The 16,581-nt window shown below is 38.3% G+C and overlaps 1 protein-coding gene across 1 annotated transcript; it reads right to left on the bottom strand.

Moving 5' to 3' along the window:
• Window positions 1–9,448: 9,448 nt before the first annotated feature.
• On the bottom strand, window positions 9,449–14,744 carry LOC107798714 (putative serine/threonine-protein kinase PBL7). The gene is made up of 5 exons (XM_075230998.1): window positions 14,516–14,744; window positions 12,503–12,690; window positions 11,362–11,551; window positions 10,884–11,275; window positions 9,449–10,212 (listed from the first exon to the last, which is right to left on the bottom strand). Exons 1-5 carry the CDS (start codon window positions 14,607–14,609, stop codon window positions 9,904–9,906), a joined length of 1,173 nt encoding a protein of 390 aa, XP_075087099.1. The 5' UTR covers window positions 14,610–14,744; the 3' UTR covers window positions 9,449–9,903.
• Between the last annotated feature and the right edge of the window lie 1,837 nt (window positions 14,745–16,581).

Below are 16,581 nucleotides of genomic sequence, written 5' to 3'. Positions count from 1 at the left end.
AAATTATCACCTCTGCTTTTTGAATGATCTTAGAAGTATCTCTGATCAGTTTCCTGAGCTTAAGGTTACTAGTATCCATATTAAGGAGCATATTAGTGATGATCAAAGAGTCCATCTCCAAGTTGAATCTATTGAACCCATTTTGTATGCACCATTCTCCTCCATATTTGGCTGCAGCAGCCTCTGCTAGATTGTTGCTTTTGGATTGAACAGAGACTTAGAAGGTCATGATTAGATCTCCATTCTCATTTCTGACCACACCTCCTATACCAGCTCTGCTAGATAGTTTATATATATAGTAGGTTGAGTGTCCTACATTGGAATATGTATGTTATGTATGGTGTAGAGTATAAATATTTTTTTTTGATAAGGTAAATTGTATAAATCAAAAGGGAGAAAAAACTCCCGCATACAAGAAGTATACAAAAAGTAGAGAATTTACATCAGAACATGACTCCCTACAAATGACGCCCAATCTTCTACACAAGTAGGGGCTATATGTGTGCACCAAAAAGCGATCAGAGATAAAAGACTATTCTTAAGATGTGAAAACGAAGACTCAATCCCCTCAAAAACTCTCCTATTTCTCTCTCCCCAGACTAACCACATGAGAGCTAACGGGGCGAACTTCCACGCCTTTTGCTTGCTTCTTCTACGGAAACCGGCCCAGCTATATAGCATTTCCTTTACAGTGTTTGGCATCACCCATTGAACACCAAAAAAGATTCAGGATTTTCCTCCATAGACCCCAGGACACAGGGCAATGCAGCATAAGATGATCAACTTCTTCCCCTGAGCTTTTACACATGTAGCACCAACTAACATGTGTAATTCCTCTCTTTCGCAGATTTTCAGATGTCAAGATCACTCCCCCCGCTGCTAGCCACGCGAAGAAACACACCTTCGTGGGCGCCTTAGGAATCCAGATCGATGAGTATGGGAAAGTAGCCTCCTGTCTCACCAACATACTCTGGTAGAAGGACTTTGCGGTGAACAAGCCATCATCACGCAACCCCCATCTCCAAGAATCATAAGATGGATGGGGCATATCTTGCCCGTATAGCAGTGCCAATAAATTTTGGAGCTCCGCAATCTCCCAATCTTGCATATCCCTTCTAAAAGAGAGGTCCCAAACTATCCCCCTTCATGCTCCTTGCGTATTTGTTGGACCATCAATTCCTTCTGGTTTGAAGCTCTGTAGACGTGTGGGAAAGAGACCCTCAGAGTAGCCTCTCCACACCACCTGTGATTCCAAAAGCTGATTCTCCTTCCATCTCCCACCTTGTAAGTGATGTTGCCATAGAAAGTTTCCCAGTTCTTCATGATGTTCCTCCACATGCCACATTCGAACGGTGTTGTGATTGCCTTGGTCCTCCAACCCCCTCCCGTGGAATCATACTTTTCTGCTATGACCTCCCTCCATAGAGCATGCTCTTCTACCCCGAATCTCCACAGCCACTTCCCCAGCAAAGCTCTGTTGAATACCCTGAGATCTTTTACTCCAAGTCCACCCCACTTCTTTGGGGAAGTGACTGTCTGCCAATTCACTAGATGAAACTTTCTAGTTCCATCTGCCGCATCCCAGAGAAAATTCCTTTGAAGTCGCTCCAGTTTTTCTGTGATGCTCACAGGTGCTTGCAACAGGGATAAGTAATAGGTAGGGATACTTGACAAAGTGCTTTTAATAAGCACTTCCTTACCGCCTTTTGACAAATACCGTTTCTGCCAGCCTGCTAATCGTTTTTCAACCCTTTCAATGACTGGATTCCAAACAGTAGTATCCTTTTTCAAAGCACCCAACGGTAGACCCAGGTAAGTAGTGGGGAGAGAGCCCATCTTGCATCCGAGAACATGCGACAAAGCATCAATGTTAGCAACCTCACCCACCGGGAAAATCTCACACTTGCCGAGGTTGATTTTGAGTCCTGATATTATCTGAAACCACTGCAGTACCTGCTTCAGGCAGGTCAACTGATCCATATCGGCATCACAGAAAACTAGGGTGTCATCCGCAAAAAGCAAATGAGAGACCCTTCGGGCACTGAGCACCCCGATCGGAGCTGAGAAACCTCTCAAGAAGCCTCCACTCGCCGCACGATCCATCATTTTACTCAGAGCATCCATCACTAAAATGAATAGCATGGGGGATAGGGGGTCACCTTGCCTGAGCCCCCTGGAGCTGCCAAAGAAACCACATGGGCTACCATTAACCAGGACAGAGAATCAGACTGTTGAAATGCAAAACTTGATCCATCCCCTCCATTTTTCCCCAAACCCCATCCGTTTCATAATGAAGTCCAGGAACTCCCAATTGACATGATCGAAAGCCTTCTCAAGGTCCAACTTACATAGTAATCCGGATTCTCTATTTTTCCTTCTGGAGTCTACAAGTTCATTTGCCACAAGAGCAGCATCCAGGATCTGCCTACCTTCCACAAACGCATTCTGGGAGGACGAAACGGACACGTCAAGAATCTTCTTTAGTCTGTTGGAAAGCACTTTAGAAATAATCTTGTAAATGCTCCCCACTAGACTGATAGGCCTATAGTCTCTGATACAAGATGCGCCTTCTTTCTTAGGCACAATGGTAATAAAAGAAGCATTGATGCTTCTCTCGAAAGCACCATTCACGTGGAAGTATTCGATGGCTTCCATCAACTCCCCCTTAACAGTGTCCCAACAGAGCTGGAAGAAAGCCAAGGAGAAACCATCAGGCCCAGGGGCCTTATCACCAGCACAACTCGATACAGCATCGTGCACCTCCTCCTCCTCGAAAGCTCTTTCTAGCCACTCATTGTCTCCCTCCCCTATGTGGTTGAACTCTATTCCCCCCAAAGTAGGCCTCCAGCTAACTTCCTCTTTGTATAAGTTCTCATAAAACCCCACTATCGCCCATTTTACCTCTTCCTCTCCCTCGATCCTTACCCCATCTACAACTAAGGACTCTATGAAGTTTCTCCTTTGATTTGCAATCGCAACCCTATGGAAAAACTTAGTATTCGAATCCCCCTCCTTTAACCAGAGCGCCCTTGATTTTTGTCGCCAACTAGTCTCCTAAGCTATTGCTAGCTCGACTATTTCACTTTTAACCTCCCCCAATCTCACTTTCTCAGTTTCATCTAGCTCTCTCGCCCCTTCCCCTCTCTCTAATTCCCCCAATTCATGCATAAGCTCCCTCATTTTGACCTCAACCCTCCCGAAGACCTCCTTGTTCCACCTAATAATATCTCCCTTGAGCAATTTGAGTTTCTTCGACAGACGGAATGAAGGTGACCCTGATACCCCGTAGTTAGTCCACCATTCTTTCACTTTGTCACAAAATCCTGGCACTTTCAACCACATGTTCTCGAACCGGAAGGGAGCACGGACCCCCCTCCCTCTGCATCCATCTAGCAAGATAGGCAAGTGATCCGAAGTCGGCCTAGGTAAAGGGATCTGCAACACATTCGGCACCAGCTCATCCCAAGAGGACGATATCAGAAATCTATCGAGTCTGGACCTTGAGTTTGAATCCTCCGCCCTGGCCCAAGTAAACCTTTCCCCTGACAGAGGAAGATCAATGAGAAAGTGATCATTGATGAAGTCAGAAAACTCCTCCATGGCCCTCGAAATCACATTGCACCCTAATCTCTCCTCCGGGAATCTAATTGTGTTAAAGTCTCCACCTATAACCCATGGAATGTCCCATTCCCCCATAATATTAGCAAGTTCCTCCCAGAGCATACTTAGACAGTACCTTGGCTCTGATACCAATTATTGCGGAAGCCAAATGTATATAGTGTGAATGAGTCACAACTACTATACCAAAAATTATGACAACCACTAAATAATAAACAAGACAATAAGACAACAATAAAAGAACACCAGAATTTACGAGGTTCGGCCAATTTTGCCTACTTCCTCGGACACAATCAATATTTTATTCCACTCCAAAATTACAAGTGAAATAATACTAAAGAGAGAAGATACAAATGCCTTAAGAAGATAAAAAAGACAAATGAGAGGTGTACATAAATCCTAAACATTAGGCCTCCTTTTATAGGGTGAAATTCCCATTCAAAATTGTCATCCACCGATGTGGGACTTTTGACAATTTCAACAAATCTCCACCTTGGCAAAATTCCACATCTTCAATTTTCTCTCAATAACAAATTTTGGTTGTGTCTTCATCTTCAATCTTTAGTGTTCAACAATGTTGATCAAATCCAAACAATGTTGAAACTTGACCGCAGTCACCACTTTTGTCAGCATATCAGCAGGGTTCTCCGTAGTATGAATTTTCTTCACCGTGACTCCACCTTCTTCTATGATTTCTCGTACGAAATGATACCGAACATCAATGTGTTTCGTCCTTGCATGATAAACTTGGTTCTTCGCTAATTGAATAGCACTTTGACTATCACAAAAAATTATAATATTTTTTTGTTCAATACCAAGCTCCTTTAGCAACCCCTGAAGCCAAATTGCCTCCTTCACAGCCTCTGTAATAGCCATGTACTCTGCCTCTGTTGTAGACAAAGCAACTGTTGACTGCAAAGTAGACTTCCAACTAACTGGTGCCTTTGCAAAAGTAAATACATAACCAGTAGTTGACCTTCGTTTGTCCAGATCACCCGCAAAATCTGAGTCACAATATCCAACTACAGACCGATTGCCTTCCTGCTCAAAAACTAACCCAACATCTACAGTACTATGAATATACCGTAGAATCCATTTCACAGCTTGCCAATGCTCCTTTCCTGGATTATGCATATATCTGCTAATAACTCCAACAGCTTGTAAAATGTCAGGTCTCGTACAAACCATTGCATACATCAAGCTACCAACAGCATTTGCGTATGGTACCCTTGACATATACTCCTGTTCAGTTTCATCCTTTGGCGACATAGTAGTACTTAGCTTAAAATGGGGAGCAAGTGGCGTACTAATTGGCTTAGTCTTCTTATCTATGCCAAAACGCTGTAGTACTCTCTTCAAATATTCTTTCTGAGATAAACAGAGTTTCTTTGAACGTCTATCTCTTATTATCTCCATGCCAAGAATTTTCTTTGCCTCACCCAGATCCTTCATCTCGAACTCCTCCTTCAGTTGAATCTTCAACTTATCAATTTCTTCTGAATTCTTGAAAGTTATCAACATATCATCAACATATAAGAGAAGATATACAAAGGAACCATCATTAAGTTTGCGCAAATACACACAATGATCGTATTTGCTTCTCTTGTACCCTTGCCGCAACATAAACTTGTCAAATCGCTTGTACCATTGTCTAGAAGATTGTTTCAATCCGTACAACGATTTTTCAAGTTTGCATACCATATTTTCTTTTCCAGCAACTTTGAATCCTTCTGGCTGATTCATGTAGATTTCCTCCTCCAAGTTTCCATGTAAAAACGCAGTTTTTACATCCATCTGAACTAGTTCCAAATCCAACTGTGCTACCAAAACCAACATAATTCTAATGGAGGAATGTTTTACAACTGGAGAAAATACTTCATTGTAATCAATTCCCTCCTTCTGAGCATATCCTTTGGCCACCAATCTTGCTTTGTAGCGAACATCTTCTTGGTTAGGAAATCCTTCTTTCTTTGCAAATACCCATTTGCACCCAATTGTTTTCTTTCCCTTCGGGAGATTGGTCAATTTCCATGTATGATTCTGATGAAGAGGGACTGCATTTCTTCATTCATGGCAATCCTCCACTTATCTTCTTCTGAACATTGGATTGCGTCTTTATAAGTGGTAGGAACACCATCGGCTACAATTGAGGTTGCACAAGCAACCGTCTCTATGAGACGAACAGGTTTCGTTATTGTCCTTTTTGGCCTGCTGGTTGCTATTGATTCAAGTTGTTGTCGAGGTTCCTGAGTTGGAATCTCCCTCTCTACTGGCTCTTCTTCCAGAGGGTAATCTTCATGAGTTTCCTCCTCTGCTTCTTGTGTAGGAAAAATAAATTTTTCCTCAAACTCCACCTGCTTTGATGCACCACCAGTTTGTTTGACATCTTCAACTATCACCTTATCTGTTATGGCAGATTCATCAAAGGTAACATCTCTGCTGAATATAATATTCCTTGTCTCTGGACACCATAAGCGGTATCCTTTGACTCCAGAAGTAATCCCCATAAATATAGCCTTCTTTGCTCTCGGATCCAATTTTGACTCTTTCACATGATAGTATGCAATTGAGCCAAACACGTGCAAAGAGTCATAATCTACAGCAGGTTTTCCATACCATTTTTCAAATGGTGTCTTGCCATCAATAGCAGCAGATGGTAGACGATTAATGAGGTGGCATGCATATGTAATTGCCTCAGCCCAAAATTCTTTGCCCAAGCCAGCATTGGACAACATACACCGTACCTTCTCCAGTAAAGTCCGGTTCATACGTTCTGCCACTCCATTCTGTTGTGGTGTATGTCTGACAGTGAAGTGTCGGACGATGCCATCATTTTCACAGACCTTATTGAAATGATCATTTTTGTATTCACCTCTATTGTCTGTGCGAATACACTTGATCCTCCTGCCTGTTTGATTCTCCACCATCATCTTCCATTTGAGAAAAATTCCCAACACTTCATCTTTCCTCTTCATTGTATGCACCCACACTCTTCGGGAAAAATCATCAACAAAGGTTACAAAATAGTGCTTCCCACCCAATGAAGGTGTTTTGGAAGAACCCCAAACATCAGAGTGTACATAATCCAAAATGCCTTTAGTATTATGGATCGTTGTACCAAATTTAACCCTTGTCTGTTTCCCTTTGATACAATGCTCGCAAAACTCCAAGTTGCAAGTCTTTACGCCTTTTAACAATCCTTGATTAGATAGAGCTTTCAAGGATTTCCCTCCAGCATGTCCCAAGCGCATGTGCCATAGCCTGGTTGCTTCTGCCTCTTTGTCATCACTGGATGTCACTGTTGTTGTCCCAATAACTGTACTACCACGATAGAGGTACATGTTATTGTTCTTCCGATTGGCCTTCATTACCACTAGTGCACCGGAGCATAGTCTCATCACTCCATTTTCTGCAATGATTTTGAACCTTTTTGATTCTAGGGCTCCCACAGAGATGAGATTCTTCTTCAAACCCGGTACATATCGAACATCTGTTAATGTTCTGATCATTCCATCTTGGCTCTTTAATCTTATTGAACCAATGCCATATGAGGAAGATCAGACTAAGCTGCAACCACAGAGCATACTCAGACAGAACCTTGACTCAGTTACCAAGATAGATCTTTTCTGATGTGGAAGATCAGACTATGCTGCAACCACAGAGCATACTTAGACAGTACCTTGGCTCTGATACCAATTGTTGCGGAAGCCAAATGTATATAGTGTGAATGAGTCACAACTACTATACCAAAAATTATGACAACCACTAAATAATAAACAAGACAATAAGACAACAATAAAAGAACACCAGAATTTACGAGGTTCGGCCAATTTTGCCTACTTCCTCGGACACAATCAATATTTTATTCCACTCCAAAATTACAAGTGAAATAATACTAAAGAGAGAAGATACAAATGCATTAAGAAGATAAAAAAGGCAAATGAGAGGTGTACATAAATCCTAAACATTAGGCCTCCTTTTATAGGGTAAAATTCCCATTCAAAATTGTCATCCACCGATGTGGGACTTTTGACAATTTCAACAAATGAAGCGAGTGAGAACCATGAGGTCTCAAGTTAAAATCCCAACGGAAGCAAAAGCACTGGGTAATTTCTTTCCATCTGTCCAAGCCTTGGTGGACAGCTATGTGCGTGCAAGCTGGCTCAGACACCACGGTTATTAAAAAAAAAACTGCTTGAGGTCACAAATTTAAATTTTTTGAATCCCCTTGTTGAAATTCATGGCTCCACCACGGGAAACAACAACAATTACCCCCCCCCCCCCCAATCCCAGACTAGTTGGGTCAGCTATACCAATCCTCAATATCTGTCCCCTCCTTTTTTAAATTTAACCAAACACTGATCATAATGACAACATCCAAGTTTATCAAAAAATTACCTCTTAAAACGCAATGTCATAATAAGAAATTGAAAAGCATACAAAAACCAATAAATGTTGAAATAATTAACAATGTAAATACAGCATACGAATACCTGATTGTTCGGCATGGCTGAAGAGAAGGGTAGTCGACTAGTTGGTTATGAAGAAAAACTATGAGCTATAAAGGGGCAACCAGATATGCGTATTAAAACTGGTAAATATGTCTTGAGAATTTGATGAATGTAACAGTAGAAAAGAGCCTACTGAGGACAGGACGTGAGAAAGAACACAATGGCACTTCTGCACCCTTTTTCCCAAGTTTTAGGCAAAGATGGTGCGGGGAATTTAATGATGACGGTAGGTTATGCTCACAAAAGTAAATTGTATAGTAGTGTTTGTTGTTCGGTAAATACTAAATAGTAACTCCGTATTTAATTACTTTTAATGAGTATATTTATGTATTTATTGTTATTGTTTATTGTTTATTTGATTAGTAATATGATAGGTTACAAAATTATTTCTTATTTTTTTCGGATAAGAAGATAAGTCAGTTTATTATTTTTGTTTAGTATATTAACAATCCGTTTATTCACTTTTCTTTTGTTTGTGGTGCTTTAAATTACTAAATTATTGTTTTTATATACTGACTAAGAAAGAAAAACACAAAATTTAGAATTGAAGATTCTAGGTAGACATTAGAGTTAAATAAATTGTTAAACTTGTTATATATTACTAGTTAATTAAGTAATTAGAGTTTTTGCATATTGACCCGGTGTGAGCTTAGTGCAATGGGTTGTTACTTTTTTTAATCAAATTTTTAGTGGAGAAGTGTAAAATTTATAATTCTGGTTTCCTTAGTTCTGAGACTTTGGTCCCTTTATTATGTGTTATGTCCGTCACCCGGCCATTTATGATTTTATTGAGCACATTTTACCTTTACTTTCTTTTGCTTCTGACACTTCTAGTCCATTTTTAGTCTTTGAGATGCAAATTATCATTTTCTCTAGATATGTATATGTATGTTTTTTTCATCAATTCCTTGCACTTCAGGTCTTGCCCATGCGATTAGGTGCACCCTGCTTTTAATATTATCAATCCAAAATTTGTGTAAAAATTTACTAAAATTGTAAAAGGTTTAATGCTAAGAGCATTTAAAATTGAACCCATAAAGTTTACATCATGTATCCATCTTCAGAGGTCGAGAGAACAACTTTATCTATCCGATGGCTCAATGCAAGGTTGAAATTCTATTCATTCCCTCCTGGGATGCGGCCCTTCCCCAGAACCTGCATGAATGCGGAGTGTTTTGTGCACCAGGTTGTCCTTTTCTCATATGTGATATAGTTATTCGTCAAAGTTTCATTTATTCAACGACTAGAATTCAATTGATCAAGTACGCCTCAAGCCAAAGTAGTTTGAGTCAACGGTATGAATCCTGTATATTTCATTCAGCTCTATTCAACCCATTTCATTTCAATACTCAATAATGTCTTTGATCGCAAAGATATGGCTAAAAAGAATACAACTACAATCCCCATTCTGTAATTATACATCATAATTTGCTGTTTCACAATAGAATACTTGCACACCATATAGCATGCCTGTACAAAAGGACACTTCGCCAAGAAATGACCAAAACCATAAAGTGCAGTAACACGCATCAACTATGTACTCAAACGATTAAAAGGGGAAAACAAACATGCTCGATAACAAGGGAAGATAAGCGTAGCTGGTCTGATTTCTGAGCTACAAAATTGTTCCTTTTGATTGAGCTTGTATTTGAGGCACCTTTGATTGTCGTTTGTACTGAACTAGCTTCAACTAGCTGCTATCCAATAGGTCACTCGTCTTGAACTCTTGATATTTTGTACTTGTTCCTAGAGCAAAACTTGTTTAGTCTATTATTCACCATCTAGCTTCAGAACTTCCACCCTTTTGTCGCTTATCACCATCTCGTTTCGTTCTAGGTGGAGTAGCAGGTGTCCAGCGCGAGTTTTGAACTCCCTGAGTACTATCACTGTCAAATCTTTGTGCAGCAAGGTAAGACAAGGCTGTGACAACATCTGCTATGACTGGACGCATGTTAGGTTGCTCGTGAACACACATTGCTGCAACTGCTAGAGCTTGATACAAACCTCTAACGGGATATTGGCCTTGAAGTACAGGATCAGCCATCTGTGAGAATTTCCTCCGCTCTTTGAACAAGGGTCTTGCCTGGTAAGGAGCGCACGATTAACTTCTTCGAACTTGGTTCACTACATTGGGTGTGCTAATAGCAAAAAGAATATACACCCCCTTCCACCCCAGTACAAACACAATAAAAAAAAGGGCTTATAATTAAAGGCGGTAGCCCAAATATACAAACACATGCATGGTTTTACAATTTCATACGTAATAGTGTATTTTTTTAAGGAATAAAAGAAGGAATTTTTTTAATCTGCCAGAAAATTCTTACGGTTTTCAACAATCAAGTCAAAATCATATTACATCAGCTATGGATTGTCAGGGAGAGCTAATGCTTGTTGGGTATTTTGGTTTGACACTGCTTTACACCCCCAAAAAACTCCCCCCCAAAAAAAAAAAGGGAGCTACGTCTGAGTTAAACTTGGAGATGGAAGTCTTCTTTCCCTTCTCGACGGTGAAGTAAGACCAAGCTCATGAGGTTATTACATCTCCATGTTCCCCTGTGTGGCGACATGGGGGCGAAAAAAGAAAATAGAGGATGGGGTTTCTCTCGCTTTTGGCATAGCCGGCCCCCACCTTTAACTCAATTTGTTTAAGAAAATTTTAACATTGCATACTGATTTGATTATTTCATTTACAGAAATTAACAGGCAACAACGGAAACAACAAGATGAAGGTAATATAATAAGCAAATATCTTACCCATGCAACCAGATTGTGCTCTCCTCCAGTTTTTGAATTTTCAATTGCTTTCCTGCCAGTTATGATCTCCAAGAGGACAACCCCAAAGCTGTAAACATCCGACTTTAAAGTCAACTGACCAGTCATAGCATACTCCGGAGCGCAGTACCCATAAGTACCCATAACTCTTGTCGAGACATGGGTGTTATCTCCAACGGGCCCCAACTTGGCCAATCCGAAGTCGGATAGCTTTGGATGATACCCCTCACCAAGCAAAATATTAGAGCATTTTAAATCGCGGTATATTACGGGCGGGCTTGCCTTGTCATGTAAATATTCCAAGCCCTTTGCTGCTCCAGCTGCAATTTTCATTCTCGTGTTCCAATCGAGCACTTTCTTAGCGGGCGTAAGATCTGCATAGCACTTAAATTTAAATCAAAATTTTATACGAAAAAATATAGACAGGAGGAAAGAGGTTATTGACTAAAAGAGATATTACCATGAAGATGGTCATCCAATGATCCTAGTGGCATATATTCGTAAACCAGAAGTCTCTGATCTCCGTCAGCACAATAGCCAATTAAATTTACCAGGTTAGGATGGTGTAACAAACTTAGCATTAGCACTTCAACAAGAAATTCCCTGTTCCCTTGCAATCCATTACGATCGAGTTGCTTGATGGCAACAATCTACAGCAAATAAATGAGAGAAGATGTCACAACGATAAAATTTAATAACAGCAATAGTGATAACAATAAAAATATTACTCCCTCCGTTCCATTTTATGTGAACCTTTTCAGAGTATGAAGGTCAAAGTGACTAATTCTCATTGCGAATTCGGACACAGAATTTTTAAATTTTTAAAATAAAATTTATATATTTAGAAACTACACAAAAAGTATTATAAATCACAATAGCTAACAATTCAAAATAATTAAAAAACTATTTGCAAAAAAACATGGTCAAAAGAAAACTTTGTTCGACTCCCCAAACAGTAATAGGTTCACTTAAAGTGGCACAGAGGGAGTAATATAATAAACAAAAAGGAAGTGATAAACGGCCAAGTTCAATTCCATTTTTTCATAAAGAAGAATTTTTTTGAACCTAATCCACAATCTAATCAACGTAAAAGGCATAATCGAAACAATGCATCAGATGACGTATAGCTCATATTCTGCGGTCTAATACGGAAACCGAAGCATTTTCATAAAAGAATAATGCAAGTTTCCTAGACTTTATTATTGCTAACAGAACAGGAATGACCTTTTTTTTCATTTCCGCCCTGTTTGTGACAAAGGTTCAAGTGATAAACACAGTGTCTGACTTGTCACAACTGATATTCAAGAACGAAGCTAGTCCCTGCCCATAAATAAGCCGACTACTTATAACATTATGAAATAACATGAGCCCATCAAATATGATGCAAGTGTCCAAACTTGGGGCAGTTAAAGCAAGAACAAAGGAAATAAAATAGTGAAAACAATTCTAATTTCCCTCAGGAACACTATGCGAGAAAATAGTGAGCTCAACCAAAATCTGGTGGATTGAGACACAACCAGACTGTGGAGACAGAAAACGGAACTCCGTTTCATTGTTGAAAAGAGTTCCATCATTGAAAAAAAAAAGTAACAGAAGAAAACCTGATTGGAATCGAGCCGCCCTTTGTATACTCTTCCAAAACCTCCCTCTCCAAGAAGACAATCACCTCGAAAGTTTCTTGCTGCAGCTGCTAATTCACGAAATGTGAAAGTCTTGGCTGCAATTTGACTAGACTCTCCATCCTTAACATCGTCCTTTGAGCCTAACAGATTCTTTGCCTTCAACTTTTCTGAACACGAAACCACAACAGAAATAAAAAAAGGAAAGAAAACACAGAACTGACACCAAACAATTATGATTCAAAAACATCATATACAGCCAGCTGCCTGATCAAGAAACTGGTCAAAGGATTTAGTCCACTCATGGGAAATGCATGATACCCAGACCCCACTTGTGGATTACACTGGGTTTTTTGTTGTTGTTGTTGTTGTGGGATATGCATGATACCAAACTTGATACAATCACTTGATGTACTGGGAAATTGTGCACCGAGTCCTACAAATTTTCTAATATGATAGTCATGCAAGATACAATAAAAACAGAATGGTTGGACTAGCTAACTCAGTGAACATCGCCAAGAATTCATTTCTACAAGATCTTTATGCGACACTCATTATTATTTCCTATCATTGGGTACCTACATGTCTGGTCTGGGTCCATTTAGAAATGAAAATTGTCCAGACAGACACCTGATGGTACATTGAAAAAAAAAAGTTAAAATTTGTACAACAAACTAATTTCCTGAAACTTGGATGGTAAAATAAAAAGTTGAAACTCTTGGATGTCCAATAGAAAGCCCCTCATTTTTCTTGAAGAAATTTTGCACAATTGACTAAAGTTTGAGAGCTCTTGTTTTCATTTTTAGTATATCTCATCTTTTTTTACAGCTATAAACGTCAACACTCGCATAAAAGTCTAACACAAAATGTTTCTCTTGAAGTGAATCAAGTGAAAATGACAACAGTGAGAATCCCACAAGTGGGGTCTGGGGAGGGTAGGATGTAAGCAGACCTTACCCCTACACCAAAGGGATATTAAATGAATGGAATTGAGATATGGATGGAATATAATGAAATAGAGCCACTTTGAGGTTCCCTCTGAAATGAGGCATGTGAGGGAGCCACTACGAAGAAGTTCCAGGAGTTATGAAGGAAGCTTCGAGCTCATATTGGTCAGTTCATTTACCCCATTCAGAAAGTCTTTTCCGCCGAACGACTCGTAAGAGGTGAGAAGGGCCCTTACTCCGTCCCACACAGTGTATTACTATCGGCCCTACCAGGCAACATCTACCTACACAAGCTCGATCAGGAGATAGGGAGGATTTGACAGAAGTACGGAATTCCGATAGTTCAGAGAATAAAATCGGTGACCTTTGGCATAAAGAATATGAGGAAGAAGCAATAGCAGCAAGCTTAACCAACAACATAATATTAAATAAACCGAAGGAAAGAGACAATAATGTGTATAGAAGTAAGAAACTGAACAGCCTATAGTCAAAAACTAAGCCTAAAGGAACGCAAAAGCAATCCCTTACCTAAACAATGGTAAACAGGTGATATCCAAGAATCAGAAGCAATAATATAAAACTGAAGCTCCAGATCATCTTTTTTTTTTAAAGCTCCAGATCATCTAAAGACCAGAAATTTAACAAAAATTACAAGAAACAAATTTCACATAATCATTAAAAGATGAAGCTCCAAACCATTTAAAAACAAGAAATTTGTCAGAAAATTACAACTAACCCATTTCACAGAATCATTAAAAGTTGAAAACTTGAAGCTTCAAATCATTTAAAGACTAGCAATTTGGCAAAAATAAAACAAACCCGTCTCAAAAAATCATTAAAATTTGAAAACTTGAATCTCCAAATGACCTAAAGACTAGAAATTTGACCAAAATAAAACAAACCCATTTCACAGATTCATTAAAAGTTGAAAACTTGAAGCTTTAAATTGCATAAAAACCTAGAACTTTGACAATAATACAACAAACCCGTCTCAGAGAATCATCAAATTAGTCTGCTTATATGATAAATATGCAGATTTATTAATTACCAGAACCAAGTTGGACCGAATTGGTCGAGTCTTTCTTCTTTTTCCTCTTCTTTGAGGTCTGCTTCGATGATCCAGAACATGGAAACCAACCCATTTCTCCCTCTTCTTCTACTTCTCTATGTATATATATTCTGTGTATACATATATATACCTTGTGAATAATGAAAATTGAAAGAGTGGCTACATACAGAGAGAAATAGAATTTCACAGCTTACTGAGAAAAAGGTGACAAGTTTTTGGGTGACTGTAATAATTCAGTAAATTGTTGAAATTTGCATATTTTGTTGTTAACTGTACCTTTAGGGCTCCTTTTGTACGGGCATAATCTCGATATTAAATTTCTGATTAGTTTATATAATATTTGGTTGGCATAAAATCATTGTATAATTAATTTTGGAATTATAGTGTATTTTTATCCCAAAATATGAGGGTGTGATAACTAATCACAACAATCCCTTAGTTTTTTAGAAAATAATAAATAAACGATGTAATTTATGAAGTTACCATATTAAAGTATGTTTTGAGGAGCAGCTTTAAAAATAATTACTACTAACAAATTTAATCTTATTTTGAGATAATTTTTTTAAGCTAAAGCGATTAGGGGTGGGCATAATTTGGGCAACTAGGAAGTCAAACCGAAATTCGAAATTTTTGGATTTTTAGTTCGGATTTTCGGATTACGAATTGGATTTCAAATTTAATTTTTTATATTTTTTTGAATTTTGGATTGATGTTGGATTTGGTACTTCAGATTTTTGGATATCCTAAATTTAAAAAAATTATATTTTATATTTCGTTCATTATCCATATGCAAATAGTAATAAGTCTAATACCCTACCCATTAGACATAGCTCAAATATTCAATATTAATTACTAAGTTACTGTCATAATACTTTTTATATGGACATGGTTTTACTATTGCTAATACTTATCGGCCTTATTTATGTCTCTGTTGCATTTTTGTGATGATGAATTTATTACTTAAATATTTTATTTGGATGGTTGTTGTGAAAATGAGAAATATTTTAGGCAATTTAACATGAATACTTCATTTGGAAATTACACTATTAAAGAGAACTATTACTAACAAATTTAATCTTAAATTTTTAAAGTAATAATTATTTTGAGATTATTTTATCGAGCTAAATAGCTTATTAATTTGGGATAGAGAGAAATAGATTATTAATTTGAGCTAAATAGATTGTAGTTATTTGTTACTGCTAAAAAATTAATTATTTCTTGGTTGACTAAGAGTAAACAAACTATTTAATTCACCTCTTTTTCTCTTTTCTGGTTCTTTTTTCTTCTTTTGGGCGGAGAATTCAGAAATAGTAAGCATCCAAATTCACAGTAGTCTTTCTTTCTTCCCTTTAATTTGTTTTATTTTTAAAATTCAGACTTTTACAATATCGAATTATGGAATTGGACGTTTTGTTATGGCAGCACTTTGTGATTCGATTCAAAAAATTCAATTTTGAAAATCCAAAGAATTCTGATAATAGTTTAGAAAACTTTTGATTTTAAACTCTTACCTTTGAATTAGTTCATGTCACGACCCAAAATCCCACCACGGGCATCGTGATGGCACCTAATCTCTAAGACTAGTTAAGCCGATTTCCATTACATTTTTGAAGCCTTTTTTTTTTTGAAAACTAACAACGGAAATAATTACAATATACAACCTTCCAAGACTGGTAGTACTGAGTCACGAACTTTAACTGAATACATAGAATGATCACGAGGACCGAATATACAATATTGTTTGATTACAAATTAACAGTAAAATGAAATGAAAAGACTCCAAGGGACTGCGACGACTAAGCAGCTCTACCTTGAATCCTTACGATCCCGCTTTAACTCTGCTCAAGTCCGATATTTCTAATACCTGGCTCTGCACAAAAATGTGCAGAAGTGTAGTATGAGTACGCCACGGTCGGTACCTAGTAAGTATCAAGACTAACCTCAATGGAGTAGAGACGAGGTACAGTCAAGACCTCACTAGTTTATAACCTGTGCAATATAATATACAAAATAATGGAAAACAAATAATATCAAGGTAACATAAA

This window comes from Nicotiana tabacum, chromosome 2 (assembly GCF_000715075.1).
Source record: "Nicotiana tabacum cultivar K326 chromosome 2, ASM71507v2, whole genome shotgun sequence".
Lineage (NCBI taxonomy): Eukaryota > Viridiplantae > Streptophyta > Magnoliopsida > Solanales > Solanaceae > Nicotiana > Nicotiana tabacum.
The sequence above is the reverse complement of the archived record's forward strand: the minus strand, read 5'-3'. Positions and strand labels throughout refer to the sequence as shown.